Below are 18,859 nucleotides of genomic sequence, written 5' to 3'. Positions count from 1 at the left end.
TACATGATATTATAAAAATTAATAATGATTCTGAATAACGACAATATGTTGCATAACACAAAAGTGATTCGTCATTGAAACACTCTCTTTCCTCTTTCATAGTATTTGTAGGAATGACGCATCACTTGTAAATGGTGCAAGATAGTGCACTTATGTGATGTTCTGTGATAACATGGTGCTTTACACCAAATGAATGAATCCATATTGAACATTTGATGATGGTTCGACCACTGCTGGCTTAGTCTGAGGAACTAAATCTTGCAAAATATCATTCCTGAAGTGTGGAAGAGTTTAAAATAAAAAAGAAGTGTCAGCTGATTCATCAACACATGACGTCTAAGAATTGCCCTGGAGGACAGTGGCAGTTCAGCATATGTCCTTACCAGGAACTTTCCAGCAACAACAGGAATAATTACTGCTTCCTAGTATATCCTGTGCAGATGACTGCAAGAGGGCAACTCAACACACATTCAATTGACCGTAACCCATTGAAGAACTCGCATAACTTAGTGCACACAATTCCGTATTTGATCTGGAGGGTGATTACCATATTGTCTTCACCTACAGAGCATGTTGAACATGGTACAAAACCTTGGAATATCTTTGAATATGTTTTTCCTACTGTAGGTGATAAGTATATTTATTTATTTATTGTTTTTGATGATGAAGTTAAGACACAGGCCTTTTCTTCCACTTAACCATCTCTAGATTTTTGAATTGATATGATAGTTGGTATGGGTAGAGGCCAGCATAATCTGCATTTTACCTACCCACTGCCCGCTTGCCGCGAGGACAGGTATACCTGCTCGCCTGCCCACGGCAACGAGTCGACTTGCGTCTTTACCCGGGTTCTTCGTCTTCCAGGCGCTCTGCGCTTACAAGGTAACTGGGCATTCAACAAGACCCGGGCGCCTGCAAAACCTGCTGGAAGGAAACAGCCCTCCGGCAGCGTGTCGCTCCAGGTGTTTCATCACCACGTGGACAGCTTCAGCCAGTGTTGCCTACTTACGTAGCTCGTAAATCCTACGAGGTCCTAGGAGGAGCTCTCTCCTCCAAGGAGAATTTATATTCTTAGCGATTTCAGTTCAGCGTAAGCAGTTTTTATCTTATTGCCAGGAAATGCACGCAGTATTACAGCTTCATTTATTGAAATGAATGATCGAGCAAACAAAAATCTCCTCACTGAAAACTAATTGCTTTTCATTGCACGGTGCCTTAACCAGGCACGCAGTGGCGCAACCAGAGGGGGTAGGGTGCATTGCTCACAAGCTTGGACGGAAATTAAGTCTAGCGGAAGGGTCAGGGTGGGGGTCAAACATTAAAGTACAAGAAAAAACAGACTAGCAGAATTTAAGAGTAGCAGGGCTAAAGGGTACTCAAGATGGAATTAATTTTCATATTTTTCTTGCATTTTCCTTCCAGACGGCCAAGGGCACCTGCAGAGGGGGAATGGAGGGGTAATTGCAACCCCTTGATTTCAAATTTTATGAAAGTAGAAATATATTATAAAATATTATCCAGTCTCATCAAGTTCAATGCCGTAGCAAAGGGGTAGCGGGAGTCGGCCCTGAGCGCCGAACGATCTAAGTGAGAAAAGTTTTAAAACAGAGAATGCTATGGCGGCCCGTGATATTATTTGCTATTAATGTTGGTTTGTTACGAGTTGGATGAATTGATTATGTAATACGTCGGTCCATGTGAAAAGAAAATATTGTAGATGGAAATTTTACATGCCATATGTCTGTACATTCGGAATGCATTTATCATGCACTTTCTTTCTTTCAAAAACAGTTTGTGTGCTTGTTTTCCATTATTAGCTAATGTGAAATTGACGTGTTGAAAAAAAATATGTCTAATCCTCTGTTTCAACACAAATGCGCGTGAGAACCGACTTCTACCCCCTTTTTGCGTGATTTATGAGGATTATATTGCCTTTCATGCTACTTTATTACTATTATTGTGATTGTTCTTGTTGGCACGTTTATCCAAGTACTTGGCCCTACCCCCCAAACGAGGGTAACGGCAATGGCCCTGGCTGGCTACGGCCCTGGTGTTCGCAGTAGAACAGTGTGTTGTTCGACTCGCGACCTCAGCGTCGAACGTGACATGTTTCAGTCCTGTCCTATATCACTATATATACGTATATTGGTTGTTTACGACATATACTTATGGATCCTGTGCCACGGAAAACCTATTTCAATGTGTGTGTGGGGGGGGAGGGGGGTAGCAACATTCGTAAATCTCATTTCATTGGTGATGTGGCTTACGAAGCTTCGAGTTCCCTTTTGTAAGTACTGAAAATCTATTGCAGTTGGCAACACTGCAGAACGGTGTGGGCCAGGTGCAGTTTCTACTCGAAGCAACTACGTCATGCAGAGGGAGGGGTCTGCAGTTGATGGAAAGAACGAACTGAGACCTACTAGATATCATAAGACTGCGGGTACCCGGCGGGCCTACAATGCCTGCCAGGAACGATCTGTGCAGGTGGGCATACAAGCTGCTCAAGCGAGGGTGTTGCGCAGGTTGCATGGCATTTCAGGAGCGATGTCTCGCGAACGGGTCTGCTCCAGGTCTTGTGCAGGCCTTTAGGTATGGGCTGGTATCATGTGAGTCTCCGATACAACCTCCATTTGTCTCAACAGCAAAATAGGAGATCAGAAATACCATAATACCACTCCAGCTGCAATGGGGTGCAATGAGACCTGATTTCTCCTTTACGGATAACAACTAAAGTCCTCACCAGCCTTCCCTAATCAATGAATTTCTGTTAATATAGAATAACTGAAACTTAGAGTGACCAGCTCTATGTGATACATTCAATTGGACATGCACCAACCCCCCTGGCAGAGTTGTTAGCACTGCATGCTACAACACTAAGGGTCCCGTGTTCAAATCTGGTCTGGCTGTTCTTTGTGAGTGAGTCTTCATCAGTTTCATCATATCATCCCTCGTTCTCATCATCACTATTAGCCAAAAGTGGCAGAAGGCCATTTTTTTGTTTTCTTTCATACCGTGTGAAAAATTCTTATGTATCATTGGAAAACATTTGTGAGTTGAAGAAAGATTTCTCTGAATGTATCATAACTAACTAACTCCCTAGCCTTCTTAAACCTGAAGGTTCATGGCTGCAGCAACACAGGCCTTCCATCATTCCCTATCTTGAGCAAGTTCTATATACTCTTTTCCATCCCTACCGATTTCCCTTAGGTCCATCTCAACGTTGTCCCTCCATCTTCGTCTTAGCCTTCCTACAGGTCTCTTACCATCAGGTTTCCCAACAAGAATCCTGTGAACTCCTCTTTCCTGTCCCATTCGTGCCACATGGCCTGCCCTCCTAAGTCTTCTTGATTTAATTATTCTAATAATATCTGGACATGAATACAAATTATGTAGTTCTAAATTATGTAACCTTCTCCACCCACCTGTCTCCTCATCCCTTTTAGGTCCAAAGATTTTCCTAAGGATCTTATTTTCAAATACTCTCAATTTATGTTCCTCTTTCAATGTAAGGGACCAAGTTTCACATCTGAATGTATCATGTAAAGGAGAAATGATTATGAGATTATGAGCAAATATGAAGTGACATGTCAATTGTGCTGAAGACCAGAAATTACACGATCGTGTGTTGGGAAGTATTTACTGAAGTAAGTGTGGTCCATAATCTACAACCTGGCAACACTTCATGAACGACAGACACCCTGTTGATTAGAGCCTTTGTAGAATGTCTCCCATGAATTGAGCATTAAGTGGACTCCAAGCAAATTTAGACAAACTTATGGTATCCTCTGTGCACCAGCCACGCACCAGATCCGACATGACAGAATGCAGCACGAGTCACAAAGTGACATGACATGATGAGTCATTTTGTTTGTTAGTCGTTCATGTATGCAATATAATTTTGGAATTGTGTATGCATCAGAATCAATGTGCATGCAGATTTAATGTATTAATTTATATGTTTTGAATTGAATCTGTATAATACTGCTATTACGTTTGTACTGCAGTGGCCACAGGTGCTAATCAAGTAGAATATTTTTTTATTAAAAAACCCGTTTCTGGTCTGTGGCTGAAGAAAATGCATGCACAGATCATTTTCTCGCAAGACACTTCACACGATACCAGATTCCACTGATTTGTTGTTTTGTTGAAGCCTGTTGAAATACTGCACATACTTTCTTTCGTTTGGACACTGACAATGTCACTGCACCCCCTCCCCCTCCTCCTCTAGTTATTACTCTGTACATTTTGGTCCATTTCTACTGTAACTTGAATGCAGACTTTATCCTTTATTTTTGATTGTGAGTATACTTGAAAGTGCTGTGCAAAAATGAGAACCAAATATTTATAAATTAATTGCCCGCAGAACTAGTATTTTTGAAACAACTTATTCCGTTTCTCTTTTAAATATATATCTTTGTAATGAAATCTTAAATTTCCTTGCAGATTTGCATTGAAAGATATGATGGCAGATGATACTAAGGTGCAGGAAGTTACAGGGAACAAGGATTCTTCACACCATGGGAGATCAATTTTAGAATTAAACAGAAACTTTCATACAGCTACATCAGAACCTACTACTCAGCCCCAGTGCTCCATAGAATTTACAGAAGTTGATTCTGTAATGAAGGAAAGTGGAAATAAAAGGAAATCCACAACAAGTGGTGAATCAGCAAGCACTTCAACTCGTCTTGTTGTTTGCAACGTGTGTGAGAAAGTGTTTGATTGCAAAGCTAGGCTCCAAATCCACATGCGAGTCCACAGTGGAGAGAAACCTTATGTGTGTGCAACATGCAACAAGGCATTTACTCAGAAGGGAAATCTGGATATACATTCAAGGATTCACACCGGTCTGAAGCCATTTGTGTGTCCAGTGTGTGACTCGTCCTTCAGACAGCAGACATCTTTAATGAGGCACCTGAGAATTCATGTTCAGAAGCCTTACATGTGTCATTTGTGCTCCAATGGTTTCTACAGTGAACAGGAGTTGATTGCACACTTACTTCTCCCACATACCTCGTAGATAAAAAATATTTCTAATGGTGGAATATTATTGAAAGAACATGTGGCTATGCTATTGAAGTCTGTTGGCAGCTGCTCCATCCAATAGCATGGCCTTGTGTTACATAAGAGACATGACTGAAATTACATTACACCACACTATTACATACTACATATAATTTCAACAACATGCATCACATTTTTATATTGTGTACAGATTGATAATGTTATATATAGTACAATCCAAATGTTTGGGGACTCAACTCATAGTTCCTTACTATGATGGCTTCAAAACACTCCTGCACAAATACCTTCAAAGTAATCCCCTTGGGAGTGATCACTTTTGTCAGCTCTGGTAAAGCTGTTGGAAGCAGAGCTCGGATTCATGTTTTGCAACCTCCTGTAATGTCTCCTGCGATGTTGCTTTCACTTCAGCTTCTGACATGAAACCACGCCTGTTTAGAGGGAGTTTTCATCTGGGGGAGAAGGTAGAAGTCACAGGCAGATAAGTCCAGTGAATAGGTGGGATGTTCTAGCACAGACGTTCCATGTTTGGCCATGAAAGAAAACCACGAGCATGACTTTCCCTCTGCTTCAATCCTGGCAGATTTTCTTCAATCTTGATTCTCGCGTTCTCATGTTTTTCTTTGATTCTCAAGAAATTGTCAATTCAGAATTCATTCCAGAAGTCAGAACAGTAAACAAGGAGCTCCATGTGGAAGTTTTATGTAATTTGGGGAGATCCATCCACCGTAAGCAGCCTAAGATGTGGCAAAGTGGACTATTGTATCTTCTCCATGATAATGTGCCTGACCACCGGTCTATACTCACCACTGAGTTTATGGCCACACACAGAATGTCTGTGCTGAAACATCCCACCTATTCACTGGACTTGGACAGTCCCCCTCCCCCATTTGCAATTTTTACCTTTCTGCCAAAATAAAAACCCACCTAGTGGGGCATCATTTCATGTTAGAAACTGAGGTGAAACCAGCATCACAGAAGGCATTACAGGAGGTTGCAAAATATTGCTTCTATCACTGCTTCTAACAGCTCTTCCAGAGCTGGCAAAAGTGTATGATTGCCCAAGGGGATTACTTTGAAGATGGCAGTGCATTGGTGTTTTGAAGTTATCCTGGAGGAACTATGAGCCAATTCCCTGAACTTTTAGATTGCACCACATATATGTATATATACACACATGCATACACAGACACAACTTCAAGTCATGATTTTTTAGAGATTTCTGTGCATAAAATTATATTTACATGCTTTCATGTAATTGACAGAATAGGCCATGTTAACAGTCAAATTGTAACTATTCTCCGAGACAAGTTAAATTTGCAGCAGAGATTTATGTATTAACGTGCATAAGAAGAAACAGCTCTTCCCATGTCAGTCATGCTTGAATCATATCACATCAGATTGAGGAAATCGACAGTGTTTCCAACCTCAGAGCACATCAAAGCCCTGTATGTATGCCAAGCAGAATGTAGTTTTCCTCCTTTAGGAAATACGATTCCTCATGGAGTGTACATTTTTTAGAGATTTCAGTGCATAAAATATATTTACTTGCCTTCATATGCTAGTTTCAATTAAGCACCAGAAAAGTTTGAAGCCTAAGAGAGAGAGTGAGTGTGGGTGTGGGTGTTTGTGTGTGTGCGTGTTAGTCAGAGCCAAAAATATAAAACGGGAAACAAAACAGCACCAAACAAGTGAAGGAAGAAGTTGTAAGAGAATAGAAGAACAATAAAAAAACATTGAATCCAGTGAATGTAATGGTATCTTGTTACGTTAACACCAGGAGGACAGGCCTGTCATTTTTATGGGTGACTTTCAATTATATTACATTTTTGACAATGTTAATTTTACTCCATGGCTTCCATGTTCTGTGACTTTAAATAAATATTAGTGTTCTGCACTTCTAGAAAAAGTTAAACTTTTATCCCACCACCAAAGAATCACTACTATAAGTATTATCATTTCAAGGGGTGCAGTTTTTGGGTAGTTATGTCTGTAAGCAATAGCAGATTGAATGTGCAAGTGAACCTATGTTAAATATTGCTCAGTACCCAAATATCAACCTCACTTCCACATAGTACACCCTGGATGGCTTTTTGCAGAAGAACGAGGCTCTGGCAACTGGCCCTATCGCCAGTATAATTTTGTGTGGGTTGTCCTGTTTTTTGTCCTTGTGTGTGTGCTGAGTGCCCCTCTATAGCCTCAGCTTTTAACAGAAGTCAGAAAATTTTAACGTTTTTGTAACACAACACTGCGTTTTTTTCTATTTTAGTTAAGGTAAGGGGCTGGACCCCATATAATGTGGCGAGTGCAAAAGAGCCTAAGTGCTGACGCACTCAAAAATTTAAATTCAAATTCAAAAAAAAAAAAAAATATTGCTCAGTGTTGCTCACCTAAAAGATGCATTTTCAAGTTGAATTTTAGTTCAGACGAAATGGCTGCCTCCATGAGGTGAACTTTCAATGCAGAAGATTGCCGATGCACATGTTCTTCAAAGTTTTGGATATTGCAGCCATCAACTTCTGGATTTTATACAAAGATAAAATCTCTTGCAGAGATTTCATTGTTAAATTATTTCAGAAGAATTGGCTACACCTTCTGTGACGAAAAGAAATCATCCCTTGCAGGCCAATCAGTGCTCTCCTGAGCAGCCAGACAGGAGGCTGCAAAGGGAAGATCTGTATGCACTGCAAGAAGTGCATGTGTGGACCTGGTATTTGACAGGTGTACTATACTTGTATTTGATGCTCTTATGCCTCTGTTGTGCTCCCCTGTGCTTTGCACCATGCCATGAAGGCGTATAAGGGGTGTCGCACACTTTCTTGATCACGGTCGAAAGTGGGGATGATGTGATTAGCACCACACCCTGGCCGCCTTTACCCTCCAGAGTTTCCTACAGGTACCCACTTTATACAATGCTGGGTGGGTGCTGGAGCCACTTGAACAGCTGGGGAAAATCCCGGTTCTCCCCTGCTGGGGATTGAACATCGAACCCGGGTCTCTCTCATGGTACATGTCTCTGGTGATTTTGATTAATTAAAATCTAATGGTTGTAATCTATGATTTAACTGAACATGAATAACACAGCCCTAACTATTTATTCCTTATGAATTATCCATTGTAGGAGGCAGAATTTGTGAGAATTTGTTACAATGATGTCAAAATGAAAAATAAAGTAACGCTGAAGTTGTTTTACACTCAGAATAAGAGCAGTGGAAAACATTGAAAGGAAAAACTGTCAAAATGATGGGTTAGTCCTAATTGGTAGCTAGGAAATCACCGTCCTCCTAGTGTTAATGCCGTGTGCCAGGGAATAGATTTAGTCGAAGGTTTCTTCATCACTCCATTCGCAAACTCAAAAATTGTTATTTGTTAATGATGATGTGTTACAAAAGGTTCCATAAATGATGACAAATAGTATGTGCAGGGGAATTTTGAAAATGGGAGTCAAATTATAAAAGCATTTCAGATGCTTTGTATTTGTATTTTCCTTCTTTTTCATCACTTTTCTACCACTTTTGTTAATTGTGATGATGAGGGAGCATTGTGACTGGATGAAATTGGTGAAGCTATTCACAGGATTCAATCTTGGAACTTTCAGTGGTGACATTGAGCTGACAATGCAGCACATGGGGCCACTGAGGTGACATTGCACTTCTCGGATTATGAAAATATATACTACACTGGTATCTGCAACTGAAGATACAATATGAGGCTGCAAACATTTAGACCTTTCCAATGTCTGATGAGTGTCTCCTATTTCCTTCTCATTCGTTATGTAGCTCACCAGACTGAGGAAGAGTTTAAATTTTCGCAGACGCAGGCTGCATCTTCAGTTGTAGAGAAAAGGAAAATGGCAGAAACGAAAGTGTGAGTTCAACTTGCAAAGTTGCCAGATCCAAATCGAAGTATAGATGATGCAGAAAAATGTGGTTCACTCAACAGGCTTGTCAAATACTGTGAGTGATATGATGGCATGGGTGTTGGGGGGGGACATAAGTATGGGAAGGGGAATGGGGTTTCTGGGAATGTTACTTTGGCAGTCTTGTTCAGGTCAGAAGGTGTGATTGCATTCCGGGCTGATATGTAGGCCCTCTCCCATTTTTTCCATACTGATATATGATATATGATATATGATATGGTGGATGATCGCTGTCCATAAGCAGTCATTGAAAAGAATATTGTGGTTAAAGCAAAGAAATTTCCATAATCATGGAGACAGGATTTAAGAATGGATACACAGTGCATCAACTCTCAACATGGTGCAGCAAAGCAGGGATGCAGGGGTGACATCCTAATCATCACCAACAAACAAGCAACAATGAAATGAAATTTATTGCCTTCCCTTTCCACTATACCACATCCAACCACCTTGCCAAAATCCTGAGACTGCTCAACATCAAAGTAGCACACAAACCAATGCTCTAATCAAACACACATGATATTTCCTCCCACCAGGAGGGTGTGACGCCCAGTGTGAGTGCAATTTGCATTATATTTGCAGATCAATCAGAGCCATCACCGAACATATGCAACAGCACTTGTCAGATGCAAGAAAATCCCAGCCAACTACCATACTAGCAAGGCACCTCAAGTTCAACAAGTACATGGTGAAAAAAGTTTCAGTCAGTCATACATTGCACACACTAATTGGCACCAAAATCAAAGAAATTCATAGGATTAAGCACTTTCTGCATGAACTAAACATTGACAGTGGTCAAGTTCATCATGTTTGGCTCCTGATACAGCAAAATCTGAAACATAGCGAACAAACTTGCTACACTAACACTTCTAGCAGCATGCAGGGAAACGACAGAAACCAGGAGCCAGCCCAGCAGTGAAGCAACAAGTTCCCAAGAAAATGTTTGCAGGGAACACCAAAATTAATGGAATCTTTATAAGTATTTCTTATGGAAAAAAATTAGTAACTCAGTTACGTATTTATTATACAACTGCATATTTTATTCCCCCAACATGAATGAAAATATTGAGATTATAATAATAATAATTAATCCTAAGTATTAATGAACATTGGCTTTGGAATGAAGAATTACAAATGTGTGTACCATCAGGTTTTAGGCTTTGACTGGTTACTGCAGATCGAGCATGGATCATGGAGAGGTATCATTATGTATCAATGAAAATTAAGATATTAATTTCTCATTCTTAGTTTTGGACTTTTAACCACTGTGTTATTTTTAAAATACCAACATTTTGGAGGCTGATTCTGTCTCCGTCTTCAGGGTAGTGTGTAATCTACTAAATCACGGTGGTCACCTCAAGACATGTTTTTCTATGTAGGCTGCCAGGGAGGATTATGTTGCGGTGGCTCCGGCTCCACCTTGTCAAAGGATTGATACTGTGGAAATCAACCCCAAAATTGTAATACTCCTTCAGTGCCACCACAATATAATCCTCCCTGGCAGCCTACATAGAAAAACAGGTCTTGACGTGACCACCAGACGAAGTGGAGTCTGGGCTACTTATAATTAATTCTTCCTGGCAACTTCATGTACAAAAGATCTTTGTGACCGGCAGACGAGGTGGAGCCTTGGCCACCAAGAATAATCCTCCAGGGCAACCATTTATTCTCACTCTCTATATAGACACCTTCCCCAAACACATCATGTGTTCAGGGACTAAACTATGATTTAGTAGATTACACACTACCCTGAAGATGGAGACAGCATCAGCCTCTGAATGTTAGTAATTTTAAAAATAACACAGTGGTTAAAAGTCCAAAACTAAGAATGAATTAATCACCACTGATCAGCTACAAAGAAGAATTAATTTCTCAGTTTTAGATGTCAGTAAGTTTTGTGTAGAAAGGTATTTCAAAGTTCTTGCAGCACTACTACCATATTTATGAACAATTTTCATCTCCGTTTATCAAATATCTGAAAGTAGCATAGATTTTTTTTTATTGAGCATTTACAAAACCTTATCTTGCACCTTGACAAGGAATTTAGTAAACACAAAATAGTAATCCTTGAGGACATCAATATTGACGTCCCACATGCCACCCCTAAGCAATTATACCGTGCATTCATTTCGATCTTCAGCCGAGAGATCGGGAGAAGCGTGGCGGGCGGCGCTGACTGAGATGCCGACGTTTGCGGCCTGTAATGCCCGCTTATTTTTATGGACATATGTAGACATTTATATAAATATTGCAAAACGAGCACTAACCTGTGTTATAAGAGTACGGTTTTAATTTTAGTAGCTTAGTGGCTGTATGTGCTGATGATTTTGACACGGCCATCTCCTGTGAAACACGGCGTAGAGGTTTGTTTGGAGAACGTTCTAACGCTGCACCAATTTCATCGAGTTTTGCTTTAACGATCCAGTTTCTCGTAATTTAAGGACAAGATGTCTAACCGTATCTCTATGTGGAGGTGAAACGCCTGGGAAGTTCTGTACAAATTGCCTACACACGTCTCGACAGGAGTCTGTTTTCACGTAAGTGTCATACATAAACATTCTTTGTTCTAACGTGAACCTTGCGGCTGGCATTCCAATCGTCTCACTGACACAATACACATAATACACACTGCAATAACACAAACAAGTAACGGCAAGTAACCAAGAATAACACTCTTGCGCACAGTACAAATCTAACACACTCTTGGTTTACATCTGCTCGCCACTATATTCACAGCTCTTGTCTTCAACTAGTCGCGAAGGAACAAAGAACTCGAGCTCGTAGATTTCGGATTGCAAGGAAGCTCACGAAAACCATTGACTTTTAACGGTTTCGTTTGCAGCGTAATCTTGATACAGTGTTGCACATTCGAAACCTCCAAACGATCCCCGTCGACAGAAAACTCTTTCAAGGATATAAACTTAAGCAGGACGTTACTGGTCAAAACTATGATTAAAATGTTTTATTATCTGTGTCTCTTAACATCGCTTCTAAAGCGTATTTATTTGTGTATATAAGGGCAGAACTTCCTGCAGGAGAACTTTTGCGTGTTATAACATAGGTTAGTGCTCGTTTTGCAATATTTATATAAATGTATGCGTGTGTCCAGAAAAATAAGCGGGCATTACAGGCAGCAAATGTCCGCATCTTTCTCAGCTTCGCCCGACATGCTTGTCCTGATCTCTCGGCTGAAGATCGAAATGAACGCACGGTACCTTCTGAATGTATCAAGATCACTTGACTATCATTGTGCAAGTGATAAACCAACAAGACTAGATTAATGTTTAGACAATATTTTAACAAATTTAGATAAATCTTGCTGTGAAATAGGAATATTTAATAAAGTTTACTTATCAGATCGTATAGGCCTGTGGATGAAAGTAAATACTGATATTTCCCTTAACAGAAATAACTCTCTCCTGACAATTATGCACAATACAATCTGCCACTAACAAAGTAGATCTTTACAAGAAATTCAACCTGACATTTTGACATAAACTGAATTTGGTCTTACTGAAGATGAATCACAGTTTTACACCCTAGAAGGATATGACTTGGTCTCAAAGAAGAACAGAAAAGTGCAGGGAATAAACAGATGAAGTTGTTCAACAATTGTGCAATGAAATTGTATTTGAAGCAGCTGGGATTGAAATTAATATAAATAATCATAAAGCAGATAGTGGAGAGTGTTAGGAGAGGAGAACAAGATTGGAATACCGTGGAAAGAGGAGTGGTGGAGACCAGGAACAAATGGAGAGGCTTGACTTCTATGCCGACCCAGTCAGAGACAGGAAACAGCAAAGGATGATGATGAATCATATTTTGACAATAACAACCTTATATCGATCCCCAAGCAATGATTTTTTTCTAAAGTTAGGCTAACATTGTCAAATTATAATGTAATCATTCTAGGTAACATTAATATTGATCTCTTTCAAAACAATAAAAAATGTACAGAGTATACTGATCTTCTAAAATCTTTCTCTCAAATTATTTTTTTTAATAAGGATAACACTCAGTACTGACACTGATAGACCACATAGCACTAATATGCCTTAAATGTGCCCACAAAGGATAGTGTAACAAGATATACAAAATAGAATGTAAAAATATTAAGGAAGAAAATATCAAATATATCTCTTATCTGCTACTAAAAGAAGAATTGATACAAGCATACCATTCAAACAAACAAGTATGCCAATTAGATACTACAAAGAAATGGAGATATCTAATAACACACTCATATATTACCTAAAGATATTTATATTAAAAAAGCAAAGCATTGATTACAAACAAAATTTGAGCTGAAAAACATCCATGACAAATTCATAGATACCAAGGAGAAAATTTACAATAACATGTATAAAAGCAAGAAAAAAATAATATGAAAAATTAATTAAATGTGAAAAAGCTACCATTTATCACAAAAAATAAAAAATTATAGCAATAAGTCTAGAATGATATGGGAGAGGTTGATTACCCAGACTTCCAAGAGGAAGAAGAAGAAGAAGAGACAGTTTCCTTAGCATTTCTTTTATCTCTAAGCCCGTTCTGCAACTACAAAATTTAATCATTCCATCGTCGATATGTTATTCCTACATTTCTTTTTTCCTTTTGGCCTGTAATTTAATAATTTTCTTCGCATCCTCAGAATATGTTGATTCCACTTGAACTGATATTTTTTAAATTTCTTCCACCGTTGCTTCAATTTTCCATTTATTTCAGATTTCTTCACTTCTAATTTTGTCTCGTAAGGTTACACGACTTCAACACCACAAAAATCTCACTTGTGAAAAATTTATTCTAGTTTTATCATGTTGATGAAAAGTCCAACATTTGCTACCACACAGAAGAGTCGGTTTTTAAATTATGTTAGGGTATCCAATTTGCATTTCTTTTCTCATTTGTTTCCCAAAATTTATTTTCAAATTCCATTTAATCTATTGTATTCTATTAAATTTTTCTCAACACCTTTTGGTGTTCGAACTGTAAAATATGGCTTCCCTATATACTAAGTTTGGAACTTGTTCAATTTTTTTATTGTTTTTACTTTTTTCACTGTAGGAAGTTATTTATCATTTATTGCCATTGACTTTGCTTTATTCTCTGAAATTTTCATGTTACAATTTGTAAGAATCAATTCAAAACAGGCCTTTGTAGATCATCTTCACTTGCTGCCATCAATATCTGGTCATCTGCAAATATTACTGTTTGTTGTATTGTATGTCCCTCAATACATATTCCTCAAGGCTTTAAATATATCCACTCGTGAATTATTTTATCATGGTACAGAACAAATAATAATGGAGAAAGACAACAGCCTTGATTTATTTCAAAGGTTTCCATTGTTCTTCCATGATCTATGTTGATTTTCACTATTGTAGCTTCATATATTTATTTTATTGCATTTACTAAATTATTTGGGACTTGATAATGTTCTAAGGCTTCCCATAATTTATCTCAGTCATATGCCTTTTCAGAATCCAAAAATAATACATAAAGTGGACAATTAAATTCCTTTCTTTATCGATTAATTGCTTCAGTACAAATATAGCATCTATAATGAGCAACCCTTTCGAAAACCACATTGCTCTTCTCCAATTTTCTCTTCTGCTATTTTCTTTAATTTTTATTTTAAAATTTCTGCATATATTTTGTATGCTGTAAATGAGATCCTCCATAATTTGAGCATTTATTTTTTCTCCTTTTTTTGTGGATAGGTATTACTAATGATGTTTTCCAATCTTTAAGTATTTTTTCATGTGCCAAGATGATATTTAACAATTCAACCAGTCTATTATGTTTTTTTCCTCACCATATTTCATTAGTTCCACTGTTCCTATTTTTCATGTTCCTTATTGCATTCATGACTTCATTTATAGAAATTCCATTATATTATTCTGTTACAGAAGTAGAAGTAGTGTGTTTCCTCCTCCTTGTATAATAATTGAAAAAAAAATATTGTTTCCACTTCGCAGCTGTAGTTCCAGTTCTGGCTACCCTGTCTGAACAATCTTCCTTTAGCCATTGAAACACTTTGAAATATCATATCTTTGGGCTCCTTGTGACATCCCTTTCCAATTTTTTATGAAGCTTTCCCAACTTTCGTGATGTAATTTTAATAGCAATTTCCTGACTATTACTCTTTACCGTATGTATTTAATTCTATGATCTATGTCCCCAGAGGGCCTTTCCGATGGCACAGTGGTAGCATTGTTGCCTTGTAATCAAGGGTCCCAGGTTCGATGTCTGGTGAAGGCAAATAGTGGTTTGGTTCCCACTAAAAACTGTAGGTCCAGTCCTGATTAGCCTTACTATGCATAAACTGGACTTAAAGCATCAAATCAATCAATCCTATGTCTTCAGAATTGATCCATTTCAGATATGCAGCTTCTTATTACCAATATCCTCTTGGATTTCCTCATTTCATATTTTTCGGTGGTTTTTATATCTAATTTTTTGTGTGCCGATACATCCATATGAAGCCTTCTTTACTGATTTACAAAGATCGATCTCAACAGTCCCCACTCTTGGTTTCAAATGTGTTGCTCATCTATCCTTGTATAATTTCCTTATGCTTTCTTGTTTTAAAAGTTGGACCTTAAACTTATTTTGTTGTATTTCTTTTGCAGTTTTCTCTACAAGGTAAGGCTTTGATGTCTTAATTTTACTTAATAAAAGAAAATGGTCCTTGTTCAAATGTGCCCCTCTGTATACTCTTGTTTTTGTCATTTGGGTTCAAATTTTCTTATTGCCTATTGTATAATTGATTGTTGATTGTGACTCGTGATAAGGCCATGTAAAGTTTTTACTATTCTGTCATTTATCCAAGAATAAGTTATTACTTTTTTTCCATTTTTCATTAATGAATATACCAATCTTTATGTCTAAAACAGGAATTAGTTATTTGTGGTTTGTTGTGTGTACAGAATTCTCATAGGTAAACTCTATTTTTATTTATTACTGCTTCACCATGAGCCCCTATTAAATTTTCAATTGTTTCTATCCCAATCCTTGCATTTAAATCCCCAGATATTATTATCTGGTAATTTTTGTTTATGTTACCTATTACAACTTGTAGTTTGTTGTAAAATTCTATTTCTCTTTTGTTTCCAGTTGTAGGAGCATACACTCCTATCACTGTTTATTTCTTCCTATTTTGAGATGCAACATTACTATTCTGTCATTTATCGAAGAATAAGCGATTATTTTCTTTTTCCATTTTTCATTAATACCAATTCCTCATTTAGCTCTTTGTGGCTTTTCAATTACTGAATAAATCGGCAAATACTTTCATATTTTTGACATATCTCTAATTCCTCGATGGTGCAGTGGTAGCGTTATCACCTTGTAATCAAGGGGTCCTGGGTTCGATACCCGGTGGAGGCACATACTGGTTCGGATCCAACTTTAAACTGTCGGTCCAGGCCCGATTAGCCTTTCTGTGCATAAAGCGAACTTAAAACAACAATTCACTCAATGTAATTTCTGTGTTATTTCCTCACATTTTCCATTAATTCCTCAAACGTTCTAAGTAGCCAGATTCCAATAATCGAATAATCCTTTTCCATTGCTATTTTTTGTCTCTAGCTAAGAATGTTTCTGACGTAAAAGACCTTCAAACAATAGCAACAATATTCAATAACACTCTTCTGAATGATATCACAAACACTGAATCACAAATGAAATACAACCTTGGTGACAATGAAGTTCGACCAGAAAGGAATACGCGATTAAATGCACAGAGGCATAGGCGGTGGAATGGGTGACCCGCAGAAGTGATGCATAATAATAATAATAATAATAAAAAAATTTCTTTATTCAGCCATGGGCTGCTCTGCCATCTAACCCTTGTCAATATGATAATACATATGAGATGATATAAACTTATGGAGCAGTAAGCTAAACGTAAAAAATAATAATAATAATAATAAATGAAGAAAGAAAAGAAAAAAATACATAGGAATTAGTTGCACACACACAAAAAAGTGTAACTAGAAATACAAAAGACAATAGTAATAATAATACAATAATACAATTCCTTTTAGTGAGTGACTTGATACCTTCAGTATGTGCCCTGACTCTGCCATTGTTCCATTAACAGCAGATCTTTTATTTTACCTTTGAAATATAATGGGTTGTTTACACTAGCGATATTTGCAGGCAATGCATTCCATGCTTTGGGAGCCGAAAAGGAGAAAGATGATTTGTAGGCCATGGTAGAGTGATGGGGTAAATCGAAGTTGTTCCTCTTACGGGTAGCATACTGATGGATTTCCCTACGGGAATGCATCTTCTCAAACAGGTACTGCGGTTTACCTTCTGTCAGTATGCGGCGTATGAAACAGAGATAGTGCAACTTCCTTCTGTTTGCCATGGTAAGAACCTGATTATTATTTAAGAATGGAAAAATATGATCGGATCTTTTTACTTGAAAAATGTATCGGAAGCAGGCATTTTGCACCATTTGTATTTTTTTACTGAGTTTTTGCGAGAGTTGAGAGCCGTAAACATTATCACAATAGTCGAACAAAGGGTAGATTAATGCTTGGATGAGTCTTAGCTTGCATTCTGCAGGGAGGAAGTCACGGAAACGATTCAGATTCCTAAGTGTTCCATAAGCTTTCCTACATTGCGTCTTTACATGTTCTGTCCAATCAAAAATTTCGTTAAAAATCAGACCAAGATTTTTAGCAGTGTTATTCCTGACAATGGGCAAATTGTTTATTTTGAGCTCGATCTTAATATTTTTAATTAAGGACCTTGAATAATTAGAACCAATGATCATGAAAGTGGATTTTTCTGGATTTATTTTAAGACCGTTAGATACACACCAGTTACTGACAATGTTCAAGTCAGAATTTAGTGACTGAAGCTTATGTTCCAACGAACCGTAATGATCTGAGAAATATAATTGGGTATCGTCTGCGTAAAAATGAGGAGTGAAGAATTTTATGACTTGCTGCAAATCTGCAGTGTAAAGGGTGAAGAAGAGGGGGCCTAATATCGATCCTTGCGGCACACCTGCTTTCAGCGTTATAGGTTGAGACACGTGAGATAGTGAATTATGTAATACGACCCTTTGACGTCTGTTAAATAGATATGTTTGAAACCAGTTTAACGTTGAAGGAGAAAACTTGTAATATTTAAGTTTGGCTAATAATAAATCATGCTGCACCGTGTCAAAAGCCTTACTAAGATCCAGAAGTACTAAAATAGTGACTTGCTGTTTGTCAATGGCATAGAGAATATCATCCACAACTTTAGCAAGAGCAGTTGCTGTGCTGTGTTTCTCACGAAATCCGGATTGCAGTGGGGGCAGTAAATTATTCGTGTTAACGTAGTTTAACGTCTGCGAATGCACTATTTTTTCGAGTACTTTAGATAGCACAGGCAAAAGACTGATAGGCCTAAAGTCATTGTAAGAAGTGGCGACCTGCTTTTTCTGAAGTGGCAGGATTCGTGCTTCTTTCCACATTTCAGGAAAGACGCCACTGGAAAGAGAGGAGTTAATGACGTGCGTTAGCGGAGATAAAACATAAGGCAAAGAAAGTTTGAGCATTTTAGTGCTGATACCATCTACTCTAAAACTATTTGAGCATATGCTATAAATAGTTTTATGTACATTTTTTCAGTTACCTCAGTAAAGTTAAAATATTGTTCAGCGGTGGAACAGGTTTTGTTCTCGAAATGCTTTATTTGCTGAGCCTTAAGTGGAGGAGGAATTTCAGATTCATTGCAAATTTTACCAAAATGGTCATTAACAGCATCTAAATCTTCAATGGTACTTATGAGCGAGAATGTATTATCGTGAGACTTTTATTGTTAACAATACCCAATTGTTTCAACTCATTCCACGTTTCTCGCCGGTTTAAATTTTTCCCGCCAAATTTGAAGGTAAGATAACATTTCTTTTCT

The 18,859-nt window shown here is 38.0% G+C and overlaps 1 protein-coding gene across 2 annotated transcripts in view; it reads left to right on the top strand.

The window, feature by feature from the left end:
• The window catches only part of LOC145991974 (uncharacterized), a 169,928-nt gene that overhangs the window by 96,248 nt on the left and 54,821 nt on the right, over positions 1-18,859 (top strand). The window contains exon 4 of one of the 2 annotated variants that reach the window (XM_083127966.1): positions 4,444-6,571. The exons of the other annotated variant lie outside the window; for it this stretch is intronic. Within the exon in view, the coding sequence (XP_082984092.1) occupies positions 4,444-5,020 (577 nt within the window). The 3' untranslated portion in view covers positions 5,021-6,571. Of the gene's footprint in view, positions 1-4,443; positions 6,572-18,859 lie in introns of those variants that run through there. 2 annotated transcript variants of the gene reach the window in all.

Source organism: Lepisma saccharinum, chromosome 9, assembly GCF_977018435.1.
Source record: "Lepisma saccharinum chromosome 9, izLepSacc3.1, whole genome shotgun sequence".
Taxonomy (NCBI): domain Eukaryota; kingdom Metazoa; phylum Arthropoda; class Insecta; order Zygentoma; family Lepismatidae; genus Lepisma; species Lepisma saccharinum.
Note: the sequence above shows the minus strand (reverse complement) of the source record. Positions and strands in the feature narration are given on the sequence as shown.